General features: G+C 34.0%; 1 protein-coding gene across 5 annotated transcripts in view; it reads left to right on the top strand.

Moving 5' to 3' along the window:
- PHIP (PHIP subunit of CUL4-Ring ligase complex) overlaps positions 1 to 22,699 on the top strand; it is a 124,323-nt gene that overhangs the window by 37,342 nt on the left and 64,282 nt on the right. For all 5 annotated transcript variants that reach the window (XM_055433706.2, XM_055433709.2, XM_055433708.2 and 2 more), the window contains exons 7-15: positions 620 to 780; positions 13,004 to 13,225; positions 13,507 to 13,607; positions 13,995 to 14,065; positions 15,435 to 15,535; positions 15,635 to 15,675; positions 16,431 to 16,529; positions 17,318 to 17,471; positions 17,884 to 18,018. In XM_055433706.2, the coding sequence (XP_055289681.1) occupies positions 620 to 780; positions 13,004 to 13,225; positions 13,507 to 13,607; positions 13,995 to 14,065; positions 15,435 to 15,535; positions 15,635 to 15,675; positions 16,431 to 16,529; positions 17,318 to 17,471; positions 17,884 to 18,018 (1,085 nt within the window). The remainder of the gene's footprint in view (positions 1 to 619; positions 781 to 13,003; positions 13,226 to 13,506; positions 13,608 to 13,994; positions 14,066 to 15,434; positions 15,536 to 15,634; positions 15,676 to 16,430; positions 16,530 to 17,317; positions 17,472 to 17,883; positions 18,019 to 22,699) is intronic.

Below are 22,699 nucleotides of genomic sequence, written 5' to 3'. Positions count from 1 at the left end.
CGTCCCAGGCCAGGAATCAAATCTATGTCCCCCGCATTGGCAGACGGATTCTTAACCACTGGACAACCAGGGAAACCCTTAATTATTATTTTTTTTTAATAATGCAACAAGTTATTCCTCTGTCTTCATTTGTTGCAAAGTTTTTAGAAGTGTCATTCAGCGTGTCATACTTAGAGTGTTTAAGAATTGCTGTTTGTTGAAAAGTAAAAAGCACCCGATCGAGTTTTAACTGCTTTTATGAGGCAATCTATCTCATAGGAGACTTTTAAAGAAATAATGTCACAGAAAGTCATTCTGGATTTTAAAGAGCACTAGACAGAGTAAAGAAGCCTGAGTTTTAATACTAGCAGCAGGCCTTACTTTGTGACTTTAGGCAAGTTATTTAACTAGATTTTCTTGTTTGTAAAGTGAAGATAATAGTGCTTTTGACTTATTTCAGGTAAAATAATAGGCTTTACTGACTGTTTTGAAGACTTTCAACTAGGAGTCATATGCATTAGAAAGCATCTTTATTTTTACCAATATATGAGAAATTGAAATATGTGAGTTCTTAAAAGAGGATAATTAAGAAAATTAATTTCTGAATTATACTTATTCCCCCCCCCCCTTTTCTTGGTAGCGGATACTTTGTTTTCAAGGAAGCTGAATGGAAAATACAGACTTGAGCGACTGGTTCCAACTGCAGTGTATCAGCACATGAAAATGCATAAAAGAATTCTTGGACACCTGTCGTCTGTGTACTGTGTAACTTTTGATCGAACTGGCAGACGGATATTTACTGTAAGTAGTTTTTAAAGTATTGTGTTAATTCATATATGAGATTACAGAAACGTTGCTTATAGTTGAACTTTGAAATAAAACCTTTGTTTTTTCTTTTAATTTGAAAAACTAGAAATTCACATAAAACAGCTCTCTGTAACAAAAGGTTGCTTAAAATTGGACTTAAAGTTTGGAATGTTTTTGAAAGGCATGTTGTAACACAGTTACAGTTACATTATTGTCCTCATGGATAAGTGTAATTCCCAGCATTATATCAGATAATGCAGTTGACATTTTGTAAAATGTCATACAATAGTTTTAATTCTAAACCTGAGGGCATTTTATCCAAAGTGTATTTAAGCACATTAGAGTCTCAGAAGTGGCCCTTAAAGTGGTGATAGGGAAAAGTCTGAGCATATGTAAGCTTATTACCTTTTATCTTTAGGACCTCATCCTTCAGTATATCTGGCATTCAAAGAATCTCTTTGGGTTTGTTTGTTACTGTTTTCTTTTAACTTGTTGAATGGAGAAAAGCAGAGCTTTTCAGCTTTTAAGTGAGAAAATTGCTTTTGGAAGTATTTCAATTTCTTTTTAGGTGCCTTAACTATTATATCCACTAGTGGATATAATACTACACTTCAGTGGTTGTACTGATAATTAAATATTACTTATGTTAAATACTGGGCTGAAGGTATGCACTTATTCACGGGGTTCCTATGGGAAATTGAAGCTAACATGGAAATTCCTATCTCTGTCTTTGAAGAGAGCAGCTGCGAATTTTATACAGTCACAACAATTATAGATTCCTCTTTTAAATAGATATGCTTGTAAACTGAGATTTATTTATATCTACTTTCTCTCCTTTACCCATACACTCAGTCATCTGTAAAACAGCTAAATGGCAGGATGTGGGAAAGGATTTCCATACTTATCTTTTTCCTGGTTCTAGAATCCTCTTCAGGCATTTGCAGATCATTTCGTATATATTAGTATTCTCCTCTTTTATGTCTGCTATTCTTCATGAAGCAGAATAAAAGTGAAATTTTCAAGATTTTCTGACAGGTTATTAAGAGTGAGGAACAGTTATCCCTATATTTGCTGAAGTCCTTGATAAACCTGCAACAGTAACTTGCTCTCAAATGGTAATGGAAAATTATCTTTAGAGTTAAGTTCAACATGTAATTATTTAAATTTAGCTCTCAAAACATATAGTAAATTTGGCATTTCTAATGTTAGAAGGTGGCTCAGAGGTTAAAGCGTCTGCCTCCAATGCGGGAGACCCGGGTTCGATCCCTGGGTCGGGAAGATCCCCTGGAGAAGGAAACGGTAACCCACTCCAGTATTCTTGCCTGGAGAATCCCATGGATGGAGAAGCCTGGTAGGCTACAGTCCACGGGGTCGCAAAGAGTCGGACACGACTGAGCGACGGAACGGAACGGAACGGAATGTTAGAAGGAACCTTTCAAAAATAATAATAAATTGAAAGAATGAGAAAGAAGCATTACATTGTGTTTATTTCATTTGGCATTAAGTTATGTCATATACTGAGATTATAAAAAATATCTGTAACTTCTTAATTTTTTGATGTCTTTGAAAGGAATTCTTTGAAAATGAGAGGGATGGTAGGCATTTATTTGTTATACTTTATGAATCATTGTGTGTGTGTTGATTTGAATTAGACACATGATCTCTTTGAGGGAAAAATCCAGTGAGGAATACGCTGTTGCTGTCTTACAGCAGTAGATTAGTAGGCATAGAGCTGGGAGAGCACTCTGAACCTGGGTTTAGTGAACTACTACCCATGAGTCAAATCCAGCCAACTGCCTGGTTTTGTAAATAAAGTTTTATTCAAACACAGATGCGCTTAGTTGTTCACATTGTGGTTGCTTTTGTACCACAACATGGAGTTGGGTAGTTATGACAGACTGTATTGTCTACAAAGCCTAAGATAATTGTTATCTGGCCCTGTACAGGGGAAAAAAAAACCTGCAGCCCTTGTTCTAAAAACTTAATTCCTAGTTTTAAGAGCATTTGATTTTGGTGGAACAAGAATGATACTTTAAAAGGAAGCTGTTTTCTGATTGTTTTCCTTTAATCAAAGATACATAAATAAAGGGAAGAAAATTATCACTGTACTATTTTATGTGGTCTTATCAAGAATCTAAAAATGTTGGTGTTTTATGTTTAATTTTCTAATTGTGCCAAACTTACAGTCTCATTTGTAATTTTTTACTGGTGACAAATTTTTTTCGCAGTGACAAATTCCAAAATGTTACTTTGTGATAAATGTCAAAATATGAGATCATTGTTACTTAAAATTTCTTTGTATTTTTATCTTGTTATCTCTTCAGGTGGAGTTAGAGAACATGTGTGTTCACTATTCACATTCTTTTATTCCTCTGAGAACACACTAGCCACTAACTAATGCTTTGAAATTCAGTCTTAAAAGCAAATAGGATAAGACTTCAGGATAGTAGGTTTTGACTGAACAATGAAAGATGCCTATGAGGGAGCCGCACAGTCTGGTTACTTCCTAGAGGAGCAATTTAGTAGTGGACGACTCAGTATTTCCTTCTTATGTATTTGGTATCTTAAGACTTTGTACACTTATCATTAACTTCTAGTGTTAGATGATTTTGAAAACTTTTCCCAAGGGACTAATTCCAGCAGACTTTTGAGTCCTTTTGGGCAGGTACAACTAGAGGCGGTATAGTCCTGTGGTTAAGAGCACCATCTTCAGCATCAGGGGACTCTCAGTTCAGCTCACAGCGTTACCATGCACTAGCAGTGCAGTTTACAGAGACTGCCTCACCTTTTTCATCTGCAGTGTTCTCAGCTCTTTAAAAAAGGTAGGGAAATAGATAATACTTGTCAAGAAGATAATAGTAGTACCAATCCCATGGGGTTTTTTGTGGGATTATATGAAATGATGTATGTAATTAGTATAGAACAGGATATGCAGGAAACAGTCAAGTCTCACTTGCTGCTTTTAATTCTATAGATAGATTTAAATGTATCCATTTTATTTTCTTACCTAAAATCTTTTTTTTATAAATGCTATGCAAGATTGAAACGGAAATCATTGTGATTGATAAATTAAATTCTATGTTAGGAAAATTATCCAGTATTTTGTACTAGAATATTTTAATAATGGATGTTCCCCAGTAGAATAATGAGAAGAGCCCAGGGAGGGAGACAGTGTAATCATCAAGTCTGACTGTTCCCTAATTCTCTCTCTCTCTGTTTTCTAAATCAGTTTACTTGGTTTCAGAATCATTGTGTCAAATAATATTTACTAAAGAAAAACAGAGTTAATTAATTCTCTCAGGAGTAAGCCATTCACTCCTAAATGTATGTGGAGGACCACGTAAAAAGATTTTGTTTTTCAAAAACATAAAGTATATCTCTTCAAATTAAGGCAAAAGAGCATAAACTATTTCCATAAACTCAATAATTTGTAATAAATACTATGAGTTTATTCACTCCTTTAATGAACTTTGGTGTTTTAGGAGGTATACACTGTTGTAAACACTTAGGATATTGAAATGGCAGATAGTTATCGGTGAGGTTCATAGATGATCAGCAATACAGTGTTGGTGCGATGTGGTGAGAAGCTTGATAGAGGCAGCACAAAATGCTAAAGTACCGTAGGGGAGAGGTACCTAATTCAGGGTGTGGTAAGAGGTGGTAAGGGGAACTCCTTGAGAAGTGACACTTTCAACTGAGCCACGCTGGATATTCCACAGTTTAGGGAAAGGCGTTTACAGTCATTGGAAGAATATAACATGGGATTGTGTATTATTTGACATGGCGAAGAATACATGTAGACCACTGTTAAGTTAGAGATGTTGTTGGAGGACAAAGTCAAGATTCTTTTGTGACATTTGAAGGAGGTTCTTCCCTGAAGGCATGGAACAAAAATGATGGCTTTAGAGGAGTGAGTAGAATTTCTCTTTTTAATGATCTGTTGAGCATTTTGTAGAGGGTGAATTAAAGCTAAGTCGATAACCAGAGGTATTGGTAAAAAGGTTCTAGGAGTGATCCATGAAGAGTCACAGTGGGAGTAGGGATGGAATTAATAGGTTAAAATAGAACTAGGATTTCAGAGGTTCATTTGCATGTGGGGGGGAATTGAGAGGCAATAATATGAAGTGACATGTGTTTTAACTTGTGCGGCTGGTTAGAAAGCCATGTCATTTACTGTGGTGGGGATTTAAGTGGAGAAGTTCATGAAGGTTGAGACATGTTGAATTTGAGATCCACGCATAGATTGCCAAGTAGAAATGCTCAACAGGCGGTGGGAGTGCAGGAGAGAGATCTAGGCTAGAAGATTCAAGTTGGGAATCATTGAATATGGAAGAAGTTGATCATTTTACCTCATGTATGTAATGTGAGAAGTCTGAGTCTTCAACTTTAAAGCAAACTAAACAAGAAGAGAGGAGTCAGTAATTAAAACTCAGAAAGAGCTGCCTAAGAGGCCACAGGAGAAAAAAAGATACGGTGTCTTAAAAGCCAGAGGATATGTATTTTACTAAAGATAGAAACCTAAAGTAAAATTAGAACAGAAAGGCATCTTTTGGATTTGGCAAGGCCATTAGTGACCTTAAGGAAAAAAATCTTTATTTGTTTTAAGTTTTAGGGAAAGGAGTGAGATTGCAGTGCACTAAGGAAAGATTGGGAATTGAAAATTTAGAGACAGTATACAGTAGTCTTTCAAAAAGCTTGACGGTAAAAACAAACAGGCTGTTTTCTGAAAATGGTGTACTACCACTGGACATACTTATATTGTATTGTATGGTCCTCTGTTGCAGTGAATTTGTTTAGGGGTTGGTTTCTATTAAGCTGTGAACTTCTGACAACAAATCCTTTTTCTCAAACCTTTTTAGATCTGTAGTGCCTTCTATTGTATCTGGTGTATACAGTAGGCATATGACAAAAAAGAAAGATGAATGAATGAGCCAGTCAGTTAGAGATACAGAAGTAATTAATGTCCTTTCTTGTAAGAAACTTCTGTTAAGGAAGATACATATATAAAAATGTCTGTAAGATGAATTCTTTCCTCCTACCTACTGTGCTTCATTTACAATAGTCTTTTTCTGTGTTTCAAACTTGCAAAGCCCATTTATGGCTTAAAGATTTTGTACTATCTATTCCCTTTGCCTGGAATCATCTCTGAAATATTGCTGTGGCTTATTCCTTTTTTTAGCAGCTCTGGTCAAACACTGCATATTTAAAAGACTTTTCACTGTCTACCTTCACTCCTCATACTGTATCATTGTCTGTCACGTTACCTTACTGTGTTTTTCTTAAAATATCTATCACTGTCTGAAATTCTTAATTTTTAAAATTCGCTTTAATTGTATTTTCTTATTAAAGAAGTTCCATGAGGACGGGTAGGACCTTGACTGAATTATTTATGACCACTGACTAGAGTAGGCATCCTTGAGTCTGTACTGATGTGAATCTGTAAATAATTAAGTGAGAAAAAGGGAAATCACTTATTTACGGTAGAATGCCAACTGATAGTTATAGAAAGAATGCTGGTTTGGCAACTATCATGCTGCTGCTGCTGCTAAGTTGCTTCAGTCGTGTCCAACTCTGTGCGACCCCATAGACGGCAGCCCACCAGGCTCCCTGTCCTTGGGATTGTCCAGGCAAGAACACTGGAGTGGGTTGCCATTTCCTTCTCCAGTGCATGAAAGTGAAAAGTGAAAGTGAAGTCGCTCAGTTGTGTCCGACTCTTCGCGACCCCATGGACTGCAGCCTACCAGGCTCCTCCATCCATGGGATTTTCCAGGCAAGAGTACTGGAGTGGGGTGCTATCGCCTTCTCCGTGGCAACTATCATAGTGGTGGTTGATTCATTTGTGTGTCATCGATGGAGGGTAGATTGGTTGATACTGGTTTGAAGATCTGGGCATAATCTAGCGTATGTTCCCACAAGATACTAATTTAATTAAAGGGGGAAATTGCAACTTTGCAGGGGGAAAATATGGGAAACACTTCACATGACAAAGTTACTGACTTCAGTAGTGGTGGGATGGGGGTTGACAGTGCATATCCTCTGAAGTGGGCCATTGAGGAAAACACAGCATCTTGTCTGTGGGATTCCTACCAAGACAGTATGATCTGACAGAATATAAAGTCTGTGTTCTTTATAAACTTCTGAGGACATGAAACATAGAGAGAGCCTCAGGAAATACTCCAGATTGAAGTGACATTATAACACATGTTGCTATATGGGTTGCTGCTGCTGCTAAGTCGCTTCAGTTGTGTCTGACTCTGTGTGACCCCATAGACGGCAGCCCACCAGGCTACCCTGTTCTTGGGATTGTCCAGGCAAGAATACTGGAGAAGGTTGCCATTTCCTTCTCCAGTGCATGAAAGTGAAAAGTGAAAGTGAAGTTGCTCAGTTGTGTCCGACTCTTCGCGACCCCATGGACTGCAGCCTACCAGACTGCTCCGTCCATGGGATTTTCCAGGCAAGAGTACTGAGTGGGGTGCCATTGCCTTATCCGTGCTATATGGGACCCTAGGCCAAAAAAGAAAAGGGAACAATGTCAGGATAGTTGACAAAATTTGAATGAGTCTTGTGGATTGGATGGCATTTTTATCAGTGTTAATTTCCCCAGTGTATGGAGATGTGTGTCCTTGTTTTAGAGGAATGCACACTGGGATATTTAGAAGTGATGGGGCATCAAGTCTGTAGGTGTATTATATGCAGAGAAAGGAAAGAAAGGCGGTGATGGAGCAAATGCAGTGAATTGTTAATAGGTGGTGTGTCTGGGTGATGGAAGACATTGGTACTGATCTTGAAACTCCCATAAGTTTGAAATGCAAAATTGCTTTTTCAAAGTACATGGGAGGTAGTGTAGGGATGATACTATATATTCAGTTAGTTCGGTAATAATGGAAAGGACAACTAGAATACAGCAATTTATAAGAAGATAAATTTTTGAAAACTGGGTCAGCGTAAGGAACTAGGAGAGCAGATGAAAGAGGAGATAACTGATGTGCAGTGGTCTTTCTGGAGGATAGATAAGTGAATAAATAGATTAAGAGCAGTTTATGTGGACTGTTTAGAAAGATAATTAGATTAACAATGAACAGATTCTGCTTTTCAAAGTGAAATATTTTACATGATGAAGAGTGTTGGTTGGGAAATGGGACTGAGCTCTAGAGATGAATGATAAAACCTGGTAATAGGGAAAGAGTGATGAATAGGGGCCAAAAAGGGTTGCTGATTAGCCTTAGCCAGCCGAATAAACAGGAGCTGTGAACTTGAAGTGCTGCAGAATTAGTGTGCTTGTCTTCTTTTCCATAATGGTACTTGGCATCTGGGAGCAGGGTGAGAGCAAATGATGATTATGTTGATAAAAGGTTAGTCAGCGGTGGTTTAGATAGACAAGGAGTAAGAAAATTCAGCCTGTGTTGAGATTATTGACTCTAACGTTTAGGGTGATTTGTAAGGGAAATGAAATATAGGTCTGATAGATTGGTAAGAAAATCAGTGGCCTCTTCTAGAAAATACATTGAACTAAATTTAAAGTATAAGCAGTTTTTTGTTGCCGAAATAAGTGAATTGTTATTCAGATAAATAAAAGACTACTAAGGACATGAGTTTGAGTGTACTCCGGGAGTTGGTGATGGACAGGGAGGCCTGGCGTGCTGTGATTCATGGGGTCGCGGAGAGTCGGACACGACTGAGCGACTGAACTGAACTGAACTGAAGGGATTCCCTGGTGGTTCAGATGGTAAAGAATCCACCTGCAATGTGGGAGATCTGGGTTTGATCCCTGGGTTGGGAAGGTCCCCTGAAGGAGGGCATGGCAACCCACTCCAGTGTCCTTGCCTGGAGAATCCCCATGGATGGAGGAGCCTGGTGGGCAACAGTGTGTGGGGTTGCAAAGAGTTGGATACAACTGAGAGACTAAGCACACAAATAAGGCTACTTTTTCTCTTGAAAAGAAAATGACATTATAGTATGCATAACCATATACATGATGTTTTTAACATTTAATTCTGATTGTTCTGATGACATCAAAAGGTGAAATCTGACTCATAAGCCGTGTAGCAGTAGCAAGAGAAATTAGAATTCTCTGTTGATTCTGCCAAGGACTGCCAAATCTTCAAGATACTATAAGTTTAATAATCGCCTAATTTCTTTTATCTTCATGCCAGAGCAATAATCGTTGGTTGGTAAGTTCAACTGATACTTCTCTTTTAGGAGGGAAAAGTTGACAGGTCTGCTTTTTAACTCTTAAGGTTGTTTGAGCACAACCTTCTGTAGTGTTGCCCAAGTGGGTGTGGTTTTCTCCTTGCAGAAGTCAACAATTCTTTGTCATTTACTATTCCATGTTGTAAAGTACTTTTCTTCAACATTGAAAGTTGACTTTCGATTCTACTTTAGTTTTTAAATAGAATATAAATGATCAAAGACCCTGTATCTGAAGTTGTTCTTTAAAGGTTTCCTGTCAGTAGGTAGGACATTTTTTGTAGATTTTAAGACGAATTTTAATACCCAAGTGCTCAACAAAGTAGAAAGCCATGTCACAGATCTGTGGAATTTTTCTTGACCAGAATACAAAAGCAAATGTATATACATGTTACTTTTGTATATATAGAGAATGTCAGCATTCATTTTTATTTATGGAGACTATCAGCATTCATTTTTAATTATCTGAAATTTGCCTCTCACACTTTTTATTTTGATGAAACTTTGTAGTTTCCAAAAGGGAATCACAAAATAGGGACTTCTTTGGGAAGGTGATTACCTGCTGTGTAAGAGATCCAGTTAAATTCTAGAAGGAAAGGTCATTGGTGCTATTTCCATAGTCTGCTTAAAAGTATTAAAGAAATAACAGTGATTCCAGAGTAAATATCTGATTCAGTTTCCTTCCTCTGCCCTAAGCTACAGAGCATGTTGATCGTTTTTAAAGGCAGTTGGCTTTATCACTTTGGCTATGGCAAAAGAAAATTTATAGGGTACTTTAAATTCGTAAGTTTAAGTTCCACCCTTTATCAAGTCTTTTTACAACTGATATCTGCAATGTTGTTTTTTCAGGATAGAGAAAAGTTACTTTTTCAGCTTTCTTGGCTTTATCTTTGCATGACAGGATATCTTGACATGTAAGAGAAAACAGTGTAAGTTTGATATAGCTCATTTTATTTGGGGATTTATGTAAGCTAAAGCTACATATTCTTTTTGGTATCTTTATAGTCGGTAAACAGATAATGATAAACGTGTCATTTATCTATATTACCATAACACATTATGTTACTATTAACACATACTAATGAACACTCTTTCATGGTAATTAGGCCAATTTTACATTATTGAAAAATGAAACGAATGAGCCATTGCTACCTTTTATATTTGCTTGGCATTAACCACTAGCATAATATTATAACTTGATTTAAAAATGAATTCCAAAAAAGCATCTTCAGTTTTCACCAGCTCATATATTTCTTAAAACGAAGTTAAAATATTAGAGTAACCATGTCTTGTCTGCTTAAAATTCTTCATTAACTTCCCTTGCCAGGTTAAATTCCAACTCCTTAACAGGCATTTAAAACTCTACCCTCTATGTCCTTCCTCAGATAAAACCTTTGCAGCTTAATTTTTTTTTTTAATTTCCCACTTATACCTCATACTCCCAGCTTTTCCCACTACCTTGCCAAATCCTCAGTCCTAGCAGCAGTATCTGTGTATTACTGAAAATAAGTGAATACTTCTTTTTCCCCTGGGCATTAGTACTTTGTTTAAAAACCTTGTCAGTTCAGGTTTTTTTCTGAAATCATGTTGTCTAATTTTAGCTTGAAGTTCACTGTTGCTTCCAGGATTTTTCCCTTATTGCTTATAAGATTCTACCACATTTTAAAACTTTTCTCACTTTTTTTGGTTCCTTCTTTTGTTTCCCCCTTCTTCACTTTTGGGAAATAATCCTCAGATATTTGTTTGGTGGTGAGGTTAGAATCATCTAATTTCTTTGCTGCTTGCTTGACAATTGCCATGTCCGCCGTAACTCTTCCTCCTCCGTGAGGCCTAGGAGCCCATGTGTCCTTCCTACCAACGCTGACGCCTCTGCCTGTGTTTTCCAACTCTTCTTTCACCATTTAAGTGACATTACTTTTGCTTTCATGTCTGTAACTCTTTTAACGTTTTGATTGAAAGACTGTAATGTTCTATTCTTTGGTTTATTATAGACTTTACTAACATTTGACGTAGGCTTCTGTAAAGAATGATCATCTGTTCAAGTTCTGCTTTACAGTTTGGTCTTTTTATAAGGAATAGTTTTATCAGTTTTTTAATTTATCCTTTCACATGCAACTTAAACACATTTATGGTGCTTCTAAGAATATTTTCCTGGTACATTTTATTTTTCTTCTTGTCTACACTCCTTTTCAAGCAATTATTTATGTGTACTTGTGTTTCTGATGGGCTTCCCTTGTGGCTCAGCTGGTAAAGAATCCACCTGCAATGTGGGAGACCTGTGTTAAATCCCTGTGTTTCTGATAGTCATTTTAAAAGAACTTAGTTGAATTTGTCAGATCATATTTAGTTTCATATTCATATAAAAATAGATCATCACAAATAATGATTCATGAGATAGAAATTGCCTGAGGATGCTTTCGGATTTTGTTTGAAATTCTGCCAGGAGTTCAGGGGATCGGAGGTGAGGGTTGGGACAGTGTACTCTACTACATCATAGAAGAAGACAGTGAAGAGAGATTTCTCTGAAAGTAAGATGAAAACTTTCTCTCCTGTAATTTAATGGAAGAAAAGAAAGGTTAATTGGGATAATACACACTAAAACAAATTGTGTACAGTGTTTTTTTTTGGGAGGGTGATATTGTGGGGGATTTGTGTGTGTGTGTGTGTGTGTCAAAGCAGAATTATAAGGTTAGTGAACTTAATACATTCTTAATATAGTGGGACTTTCTATTCAATTTTATTTGGTGAAAAGTCACTGGAAACTGACTTTTAGATAACAGGTTGCCCCCCTGTCCTTTTCATAAAAGCTGGCATTTTGGTCAAAAAGATGTGTGTGTTTTTTTGTTTGTTTTCTATATGTTAACATGGAAGATAATCTGAAAAAATCTTCTATAGAATATAAAGCAGACTTATTCAGATACATAAGAAATAATGAGATAACATGATTTTATTCTTCGTGTACATTCTACCTTTGTTGGTATACTTAAAATTTTATTTTTGTTGTGAATGTAGGTCAGAGCCGAATAGTGCCTTAGTTTTTAGAAGCAGATACTTCTCTGTGTCCTTGGTGTTCTGGATCCTCTAAGTACTTTCTAATGTCAGATAAAATTGTGTGTGTGTGGATTTTTTAACAAATTAGATTAGAATATTTGTAAAGAGTTCTAACCTACAATCTTTGAAATGTTCTGATAAATTTCGAATTTGGGGAATGGATATATGAGGTTAATGGTAATATGTTGTACTCTTTGATATTTAAAACTTTTTAATAATAAAAACTAGGGGGAAGTAGGGAGAGGTTGGTAAAAGAGTAAACGTTGAACTATAAGATGAATACGAAAAATAGAGAAGGAAAAAAGTCTAGAAGTTCTTACTGCAGCTTTGGTTAAGTGAAAGTGAAATGTTTATTTGTAAATATAGATATTCATAGGAAACTGTATTCTTTACGTTTCTCCCTGAGTTATGCTGCTGCAAAGGGTAAACAGGTAGTATATATATTTTTAATGACATCATGCAGCTAAAATTAACTTTTTTCTTATAACTAATGTCGAGTGACTTTGAAGATCAATGGTGGGAAACTCATGTGTTACAGATTTTGGCTTTGTAGGAGGAAAAAGCATCAATAAGCTTCCTTTCATTTTTATATTAACATAGATAGGATTAGTCACTATTGCATGTTACATTTGTTTTGCAGTTATAGTTTTGTTATTTTAGAAGTTCAGATTCTTTGACAAGATTCCATATAGAGGCTACTTTGGGTAGTGGGTAGGGGCCATAGGTAAATGTTAGTTATTGCTAACATCCTACTTTTCCTGTTATGGTGGGCACATACAAATATTCTTTATAAGTGAATAATTTATAAAATAAAGCACCTTATGTAGAGGAAAGTTTCTAACACAAGTATATAACACTTTTTAGTACTTAAAGTTATAAATATTGGGAAGTGGATATAACAGGATTTTTTAAAAATCTGTGTTAAGTGTTTGAACTAAAATCTATAGTTACTTCAATAAATATCCATTTTTATTTTAAGGGTTCTGATGACTGTCTTGTGAAAATCTGGGCAACAGATGATGGGAGATTATTAGCTACTTTGAGAGGGCATGCTGCTGAAATATCAGACATGGCTGTCAACTATGAGAATACCATGATAGCAGCTGGGAGTTGTGATAAAATGATCCGAGTCTGGTGTCTTCGAACGTGTGCACCTTTGGCTGTTCTTCAGGGCCACAGTGCATCTATAACGTCACTACAGGTAATCATTTTAATCCCTGAAAAATTCTCTGTGGTTACAGTTTAAAGTAAATTTTAAGAAGTCACCTTTATAATCCATTGTATAAAGCCAACTAAAATAAAGAAAGGAATATTTCTCTTTTCTCTATAAATACATGAACTTTAAATATGAGGGTAACCATGATGTTTGTCAAATTGGAGTGTTTAACCATTATTGTTATTTGCTATTTGTATGGTAAAAATAGGTTTATTATTTGGACTTTGTTACTGTTCTTATAAAATTGTTTCTTCTTTCTTTTTCAGTTCTCACCATTGTGCAGTGGCTCAAAGAGATATCTGTCTTCTACTGGGGCAGATGGCACTATTTGTTTTTGGCTCTGGGATGCTGGAACCCTTAAAATAAAGTCAGTTGCTCTTTTATTTCTTAGAATAAATATGTTTAACTTAATGGTTGAAATTGCAGAAGTATAAAGTAATCAACAGTGGGAATAATTTTATTTTTCTCCTTGAGTAACATTAATTTTGGCTCTTCACTGACCTCTCTTATGCTTTCTATTTTGTTTTCATGCTTTAAAGAAAGTTATATGTTAACATGCTTTATAAAATCTATATGTAAAGTTTCCACATGATCCTGCTGATCATGACACAGAATGATTTTGAACTTGTTTTTAGAAAGGGGGCCATCTGTTGCTTCTTATTTTGTCCTTCTGTAATTATTTTTTGAGACAGCTGAGTTCTGGTGGTGGTGATCTTTTTGGGATATTTTTAATTAGTTATTTTTTGTATTGCAGTCCGAGACCTGCAAAATTTACAGAGCGCCCTCGACCTGGAGTTCAAATGATCTGTTCATCTTTTAGTGCTGGTAAGATTTTTTTTCTTCCTGACTCTCCACTTAAAAGTTGTATATTTGAAGGCTTCTAGTGGAATACATAAAATTTTGGAATATACCTACTGTTGTAATGGAAATCATATTCTCTTGCACGTACCAGGGGTTGGTCATAAATTAGTTTATAAATATTTGAACTTTGCTAGAGTTTAGCTTATATACTCATTTGGTTGAGTGTTTTACTGATTAAGTTTTTCTTTAAGAAGACAATAATTCTTTGGTGGGAGGAAATATATAGTTTCAAATTTTACTGTTAAAGAATAAGTCTTCGAATAATTATCTCATTGAAAGAAGAGTATTTTAAATCTTTTATATTTTCAATGATTTTGGAGGTACTTATGGCTGAGTAAAATTGATATACATTTGTACATCTTTATTACTTATTTTGCTCCAGATTGTTCTTATTTGCTCTTTAAAAAAATAGCTATACAGCAGTGATGAAATTCCAGTTACATTTTGAGTTTATGTAGCAGCATTTTGAATGGATATTAGAATCTTGATAAACAAATTGTGATCTGGTGATTTTAAGTGAATTGATGAGAAAACGTTACATGAATTAATATTCCTAATACTACTTCTTTCCACAGTTTGCCTTTTCTTTTCCTTCATAATTGTGGTTAGCAGTAATACCAGAGACAAGTGATTGCAGACTGATGACATGAGTCTTATTTTTGCTGTACTGATATCTAAACATCTTTAATTTCTAGCTTCTCGATTTCCACTGCTACTTCCATGCAGATGGTTTTACTTCTAGTATTAATATAAATATAGACTGTGAATATGCTTCAGAGTACTCTAGATGCAATTTTATATAGCATTATTTTCAACACTGTGGGAGGGTATTGATTCTGAGAGAGAGTAAAACTGCATGTACAAACAGCTGTAATGCCTAGTAGAATGTATGTGCCCCACGACAAAGTCATAATGAAAGTTCAGAGGAGAGGAGGCTTATTGGATTGTAGGCCTGGAAGGCCTGTAGTGAAGGAGTTGGGCCTTAAGTGCTTGATAGGATTTTAGCAGATGGGAAATGGGGTGGGAGAGGGATTTTAGCAGAATTAAGACATGTTTTCTGATAATATTAACATGTTTATGTAATTATTAGTGAAATCATTTGTAGAAGACAGCTTCTATAAATACTGAAAAATTCCTGTTAAAGCTTGTTAGCAGACTCTTAATTTCAGGTTAGGTGTATTATGTTCTTTAGGATAAATGTGAATAGTTTTAGAATGAGATATTAGTCATTCAGTATATATTATGATAATATAATGTTGCTTACATTTCTTATTTAATTTTCAGAGATTTTGAACTTGAATTTTACTTATAAATGTTTGCTGTTATTCCTCAGGTGGAATGTTTCTGGCCACAGGAAGCACAGATCACATTATTAGGGTTTATTTTTTTGGATCAGGTCAGCCAGAGAAAATATCAGAATTGGAATTTCATACTGTAAGTATTGTTGAAAAGACTTAGATCTGAGTATGATGTAAATGAGTCTTAACAGTTTATATTCAGGATCCTCTTTTCTGTTCATCTGTTTGTATATAGGATAAAGTTGACAGTATCCAGTTTTCCAACACTAGTAACAGGTAAAATAATTATTTTTGTTTGTCAAATTGAATTCTAGTTTTCAAATATGAAATAAAGACAGTTCCTGTGGTCAGGTTTTGATTAGCTTTGTATATTAGACACCTAGAATAAAGATCTTGACCAGTTATGATGAAAAGTCAATTTTCATCACATTACTATGTAATGTGTATTTATGTTTTATCTGTAATAAGTGTTAATTTATTTGGCCACTTTTTTTTTTTTTTTAAATAATAGGGACTTTCATCCACCCTACATATTTTCTATATATATCAAAGTGTAAGGAAACTTTTAGTAAAGATTGGAAATACATTATAATGTAATATTTGAAGCAGAAGTGTTTATTGATAATAAACTTAGATGATATTGTGTAAGTTTTCTCATATTCTTGTTTTAAATTTAAATACGATATTTACATGTTGAGTAAAATGTTGAGAGGAAAATCAGTGTTTTTCTTTTGGAAAATATCAATTCTCTTTCTAAGGTAGTAAATAGTGGCCTTGAATCACCTTTGAACGTTACGAGACCTAGCCACATAACATTAGAATGTGTGTATGCATATAACATTTTAAAAGCCTCTGATGTTTCAGAAATTCTTAGATTTGCAGAAAATATCAGGTAGAATAATCTATTAGAAGACTGTTTAAGGAAAAAGGAAAGGTGTTTTTAACGTATTTAAAAATATAACTGTTGGAAAGTTCATTTTGGTAAAAGCACATGTGATTTTTTTTTTCTTTGATGGTGGGCTCCTTTGCAGGTTTGTAAGTGGCAGTCGGGATGGGACAGCACGTATTTGGCAATTTAAAAGAAGAGAATGGAAGAGTATTTTGCTGGATATGGCTACTCGGCCAGCAGGGTAAGAGCTCACACTTGAAATATTACATAGATATATCTAGATCATTTAAAGTTGTAAAGCTGTTTTACAGGTTAGTGTGAGACTCACCCTATAAAAGCATGTGTCATAATCCCATGTTAAACTGATTACTTTTCTGTGATAATTGAAGGCGCTTTTGGAGATGAAAATGTTGATTTTTATAAAATGAGTTTTTACCCTGTATGTGAATTAATGATATTCTGCAGTTCAGTTTTGTTGACAGTATGATAGTACTATAAGAATAGCTGTACCTTTTACTACTTTTTAAAGAAAACTAGAACATACAATGTTCCATCTGACACGGGTGATGTGGTATATCCACTGGTTCTCTCTAGTCAAGAGAAATTATACTACATGTTGAAATTCTCATTTTAGTTTTAATATTTTAACCTTGTTTTTCTATTTGTAGTTAAGTAGTCTTGGATGGGGAGCAAAGTATCAGGGCATGATGGAAACAGTAAAAGATGGAGAGTGAGCAGCATGGCACAGAGGTCTTAGACCCAGAAAGATATTAAAGTCAGTCATATTTACTCTAGCTCATCTATTACTAAGTATCATAGCAGCACTGGAATCCTGATTTTGCTGACTCCATACAGTGATTTTTGCTATCGTTTTTTGTTGGTTCAAATTATTCTTAAATACTGTGTTAAGCAATAGTTAGTTATCCATGTTAATGAATGTAAACTAAGAAAATACATTTGGGTTTTTGTCATGCTGATATTTTAATGAATAATATCATTGTAAACAAATACTGCCTCCATCACTTTCAGCCAAAACCTTCAAGGGATAGAAGATAAAATCACAAAAATGAAAGTAACTATGGTAGCATGGGATCGACATGACAATACAGTTATAACTGCAGTTAATAACATGACTTTGAAAGTTTGGAATTCTTACACCGGTCAACTAATTCATGTCCTGATGGTGAGAAAAAAGACTAATTTTTATTTAGTATAAACTGAAGCTGGTTGTAAAATAGAATACTTTTGTTAAGAAATAAAGTCTTTTATGTTATCTGAAATCTCTTACTTGCTGGCTAACAGGTCTTTTTGGGAGAATGGAAATAATTTTAAAATGCAGTTAAACACGTTTGGCTTAGAAATGTGTATCTAACTATTTTTTTAAATATTCAGGGCTGGATCAGTAAATAGTATTCTTAGGTTTCACTCAATGATAGCAAATCCCTCAACAGTGATTTTAGCTCAGCTTTTTTATTATACATTTGATAAATTTGAGGATTTTTACCTCTTATGGAAATGTTGTCATATTGGTGTTTTGTTTGAATTTTTTTATTTTTTAATATTTATAATTCTTTGACACTTATAAAATATTTCAGGGTCATGAAGATGAGGTATTTGTTCTTGAGCCACACCCATTTGATCCAAGAGTTCTCTTTTCTGCTGGTCATGATGGAAATGTGATAGTGTGGGATCTGGCAAGAGGAGTCAAAATTCGATCTTATTTTAATATGGTAATTATCAGTCTCTTGATTTGATAGCTGTTAAAGATTTGGGGAGTTGTTGATACAGGTCCCCTGCATATCACAAAGGAAATCCATTTAAGAATTGGGTCAGACATTTTCACCTTAAGTTTCAAAAAAGTTATTTATTCCATACTTTTATTAAATGCTAAATTTAAAAGAATATTGTGTATATTACAATACCTGTTTATTGTGATACAGCTAGTTTATTTTTTGAAATAGTTTTAATAGTGAAACTTTGAAAAACTAACAAGTATGAAATGACGATATAGATAAGAAAACTTTCAAAAATCATGTGAAGAAATTATAAATAATTACTGTATCATTGTATTTTATCAGCAGTCCTCCATTACAACAGAATTTGATTCAGATATATCAGTTTTAAATTAAAGGCAAAGAAACAGATATTCTTGCCTTTTATCATTATGGTATGTTAGATACTTCTTTGGGTTAAGCCTTTTTTCCCTCCACATTTTGTTTTTTAAATGGATATTTGATGTTTTTTGCTGAGTATTTAAGTTGCAGTGGTTTAATATCATATAAAACGTAATATGCAGTGCTTCACTCCTCTAACTTTATATAAAGGAAGAAGTGCCCCATAGATGCTGATTTTGTGTACCTAGACATTTTGTTTTTTGTCCCTTACCATATATTAGGGATGCCTTTCAGCAAAGCAAACAAAAAGGCAGGCATGTGACTACTATTTTAATATGATTAAATTTAAAAAAATTAGTTATAAAAGCCTCTAGTAATAAATCATAAAGCAATATCATTAATATGTGTATGGCCAGAATTATTTTGTAAAAAAACTATTTGAAAAAAACCAGTCATTTGTGAAATATAATGACTTGTGAAATTTTTCATAAAAGTGACACTCTACTTGATTGATAATCATTGTAAAGTTATTTCTGTGTAATAAGCAGAATATGAAAGAAATTTTTATCAGTGAAGAAATTAATTTTAGCTGTTGTCAGTATACCTTTAGTCTTCATAAGGTAAGATATGATTGGTCAGATTCTTTTCTAAAAAGTGTTAATTATTTGGATTACAAATGTTAGTGATAGATGGATTTCCTTTGTGATTATGTATATAGAGGAGAATTTTTTAGAAAGTAAATCCTTAACTATGTGCATGAAGAATTTTTTCTTCTCTCCTTCTCTGTCCTTGTGTTTCTGATTTGCTCCTTTTTGGAACATCTCTGTCGAATAAGAAAGTCCTGTCTCAGTTTGCCTTTATAGCTTCAAAAGAACACAAATTTTGGGCTACACATGTTAGTTTCATATTTTCAAAGATCTCTGATGTATTAGTAGAGTGTTTGGAGGGAAACTTTTCTCTTATACTTGGATATTACTCTCACCTTTCAGTTATGAAGGTGAATTTTTCCTCATCAGGTAAGTTGATCACAATAATACTCCATCTTGTCCGTAGATACAAGAACTACAGCTTCTTGAGTTTGAAGTGACTTGCTCTTAGACCATTAAAAGTTAGTGATGTAACCGGGAGTAGAAGTCAGCCATATTTTGTTATATACTCTGAAAATAGGCAAGGGGTTAGTTAGATTACAGCCTTAAAAAGTATTATTTGTTTAATAAGAGTTTTAGATAACGCTATTTTCCTATTCTTTCTATGAATAAGATAGAAAAAAGCCTATAAAGGTTGGAAGAAACAGATATTTGTAATAGAATTGGATGATATCTATAGAATCTTCAAACTATGAGGAAAAAACATAGGCTAAAAAGGGTTAAAATACATTTAAAAAACTGGAACTTGAACTACCCCTCATCTTGTTAAAATACAGATACTACTTTTACCTTTTTGCATGATATTTGCAGCTTCTAAAGTATTTCTACTTCCAAAATGCATAATACCTCATTTGGGTCTCATGAAACCTTGCAGTATAATTGGGGTAGGTTTTATTGTTACTGGTTTTATGAATGGAGAAACTGTACAGAGATGAGGTGATTTGCCCACGTTTACCCAGATCACTAAGCTGTCATACGGGCACTTGGAGTTTAAACCCATGTTTTTTGTCCCCTGCTCATGTGTTCTTAATGCTATGCTGTCTCTAGTTATGGTTGGTTGTTTACATATAGGTAACTTCCAGCTGTGTCCAGTTAGTAGTATTTCCAGAGGGAAAATATTTTCATAATGATAGCTTTGAGGTAGATCTTTTGAGATCTTATTATTTAGCTTGATGGTTTTCTTCTGTCTCTTAATTTATAAGTTATCTAAGTGCCCTACTTTTTGCTCTTCACTCCTTTGTTTATTTCATTTTTTTTTTAAATCTATAGGCAGATAGAAGATAAAGCATCCAGCATTGCTATTAAGAAAATAAAAACCATTTGAGGGAGAAGTAGAAGCTTGTGTTCACTATCTGCTATCATGAATGTTGAGTTTTGGCTATAGTTATAACTCTTTGGCTGTGTATAGCTAATCAGTAAGTTTTTGAGTTACTGAAATAACATAAAAGTTGACAAGTACAAATTCAATCCATGGTATAAAATTGTACGTATTTAATTGTATTAGATCATAAGTTCAATTTACTAAACACTCTTTGAACACCATGTAGAGGGACTTGTTATAGTGCCTTGGATGATTTAAAGGATGAATAATTCTAATGAAATATACCCAAATTTTTAGATTAGAAATGGTAAAAGTTAACACAGTGTTGAGATTACTGTTTCATGTGCGTTTCAAAATTGAAGCTTACAATTTGCCATCAAGCCAGAAAATAAGGGATATAAATTGTACCTTTAAAAGAACAAAAATTCTGTATACAAATTCTTAAAAATATCAAGTATATTTTGAGACTACTGCTTTGAATTTTGTACTTGAAATTTATACCTTTACAAAATGTAATGAAATCATGTGGCAAATAGTTATTTTGTATTAATCAGCATTTTACTGCACTTTTCTTACCTGTTAGAGAAATTTAAAAAAAATTTTTAAAGTAAAACTTACATCTTCAAAGTATCTTTAAAAATCCATGTTTCACAGATAGTAATTTGAATTTAACAAATTTATTAATAAAGGTAGTAGATTTTAAAATAGAAAACATTTTAGTATGGCATATGATAACCTTCATATAAATATTGTAATTCCTTTTTTTTTCTGTATCAAGCAGTTTTTAAAATTTTTTTAAGACTACCTAAATCTGTAAACAGATTAAAAGATTTAAGATTGAGAATTGAGATAAAAATGTTTTAATTCCTGTCTGCTTACATAATTCCCTAACTTATTTCAAAATCTTATAAATAGATTCTCAACTTGAGAAAAACTGATGGGGTTATTTTCCTTACTTTTATTGCTAGCTTTCCTCTTAATAGAGGATCTGCATGATAAAAGCACTTGAGGGGGTGTGTGTTGGGTTTGTTTTTGTTGCTTGTAAGAAGTGTATGATGAGTGAGATGGTTTAACTCAGGACATAAAGTGCGATAGACAGTACATGCTCCTTGCTCTCTCCTGCCCCTCTGTCTCATCTTTTAACTAAAAATAAAATAATCTTAACATAAACTTTTAAAAGTATTTGTCGTTGAGCCCTTTTTTAATGAACCAGAGAAAGAAGCTAAAGAGAAGATTAACATGAGATAACTTTATTCTTCAAAGAACAACAACAAAAAATACTAATTCTAGGCCTTAAGCTTTACTTACTTATGTTCATCTAAAAGCTTGGTCGGTTATTCATATTTCAGCTGAACAGATGCTATGTAACAAGTATTCTGGGCAAAGATGGAGTATTTTGGTATATTTTATTGAAGGTTGATAGTGTATACTAAGACTGTTTAACTAATTGCGCAGAGTTGAGCAAGCCCACATTTTGTCTTTGGCAGTGGCAGGAGATAAACTTTATCTTGTTTTGATAAGGGTTCTGAATTCTAGTTAAGAGGCTCTAAAGTCCTATTAAATGTGAAGAGGCGGATAAATTAATCCTCCAAATAGCTTGAAAATGTGTACAAACTCTTAACTAAAGTTGAGGGCTTTTGTAATATTTCCCATTCTCTAAAAGAGATAGGCAAGTTTAGAAGTTTTAATACGACTATAAATGTTCCTAAAAACAGTTGTTTTTATACCCCTTTTTCCCTTTAAGTTATTACATTATAGCTAAGTTTTAACTACAACTTTAACTAAATGAATATTAAGTTGATTTTAAAAGATATGAAAAGAGACTTTGAAATTTCTTAGTACTAGGCCATTTGGAATTTGTAGATCCCATTTCAGTAGCTTATGTTGTACGTCTGGTGCTTCTGTTGTATCTTTTCTTTACTTTTCTATTTCTGTTGTTCTAGCTATGTCTGTCTTTTCATATCTTTCTATAATGTTTTTCAAAGCTCTAGTTTTTGCCTTTTGTCTGGTTTTGATATTGAAGAGTACAATGTCTCTGGCTAGAAAGCAATTTTACTGAATTTGAGTTTTGCTTTGCTTTTGTTGTTTCCTGGGTAAATTCCAAATAACAATTTTCATTTATGTAACCAAATTTTCCTTATTTTTATAATTGTTAACCTTTCTTTTACTTAAGAGATTTTTAAAAAAATGTTCCAGTGTCCACTAATCCAGAACAATATATTTCTCCTTGCAACGTTCCAAACAAGCAGAGGCTGCCAATCCACCACTCAGAATTTTTGCACATGCATACTTCTGACATTAACATGTTCTCAGTGTGACTTCTGTTTTA

The sequence above is a fragment of the Moschus berezovskii genome, chromosome 10 (assembly GCF_049115385.1).
Source record: "Moschus berezovskii isolate FMDL1 chromosome 10, NW_MosBer_1.0, whole genome shotgun sequence".
NCBI lineage: Eukaryota > Metazoa > Chordata > Mammalia > Artiodactyla > Moschidae > Moschus > Moschus berezovskii.
Note: the sequence above shows the minus strand (reverse complement) of the source record. Positions and strands in the feature narration are given on the sequence as shown.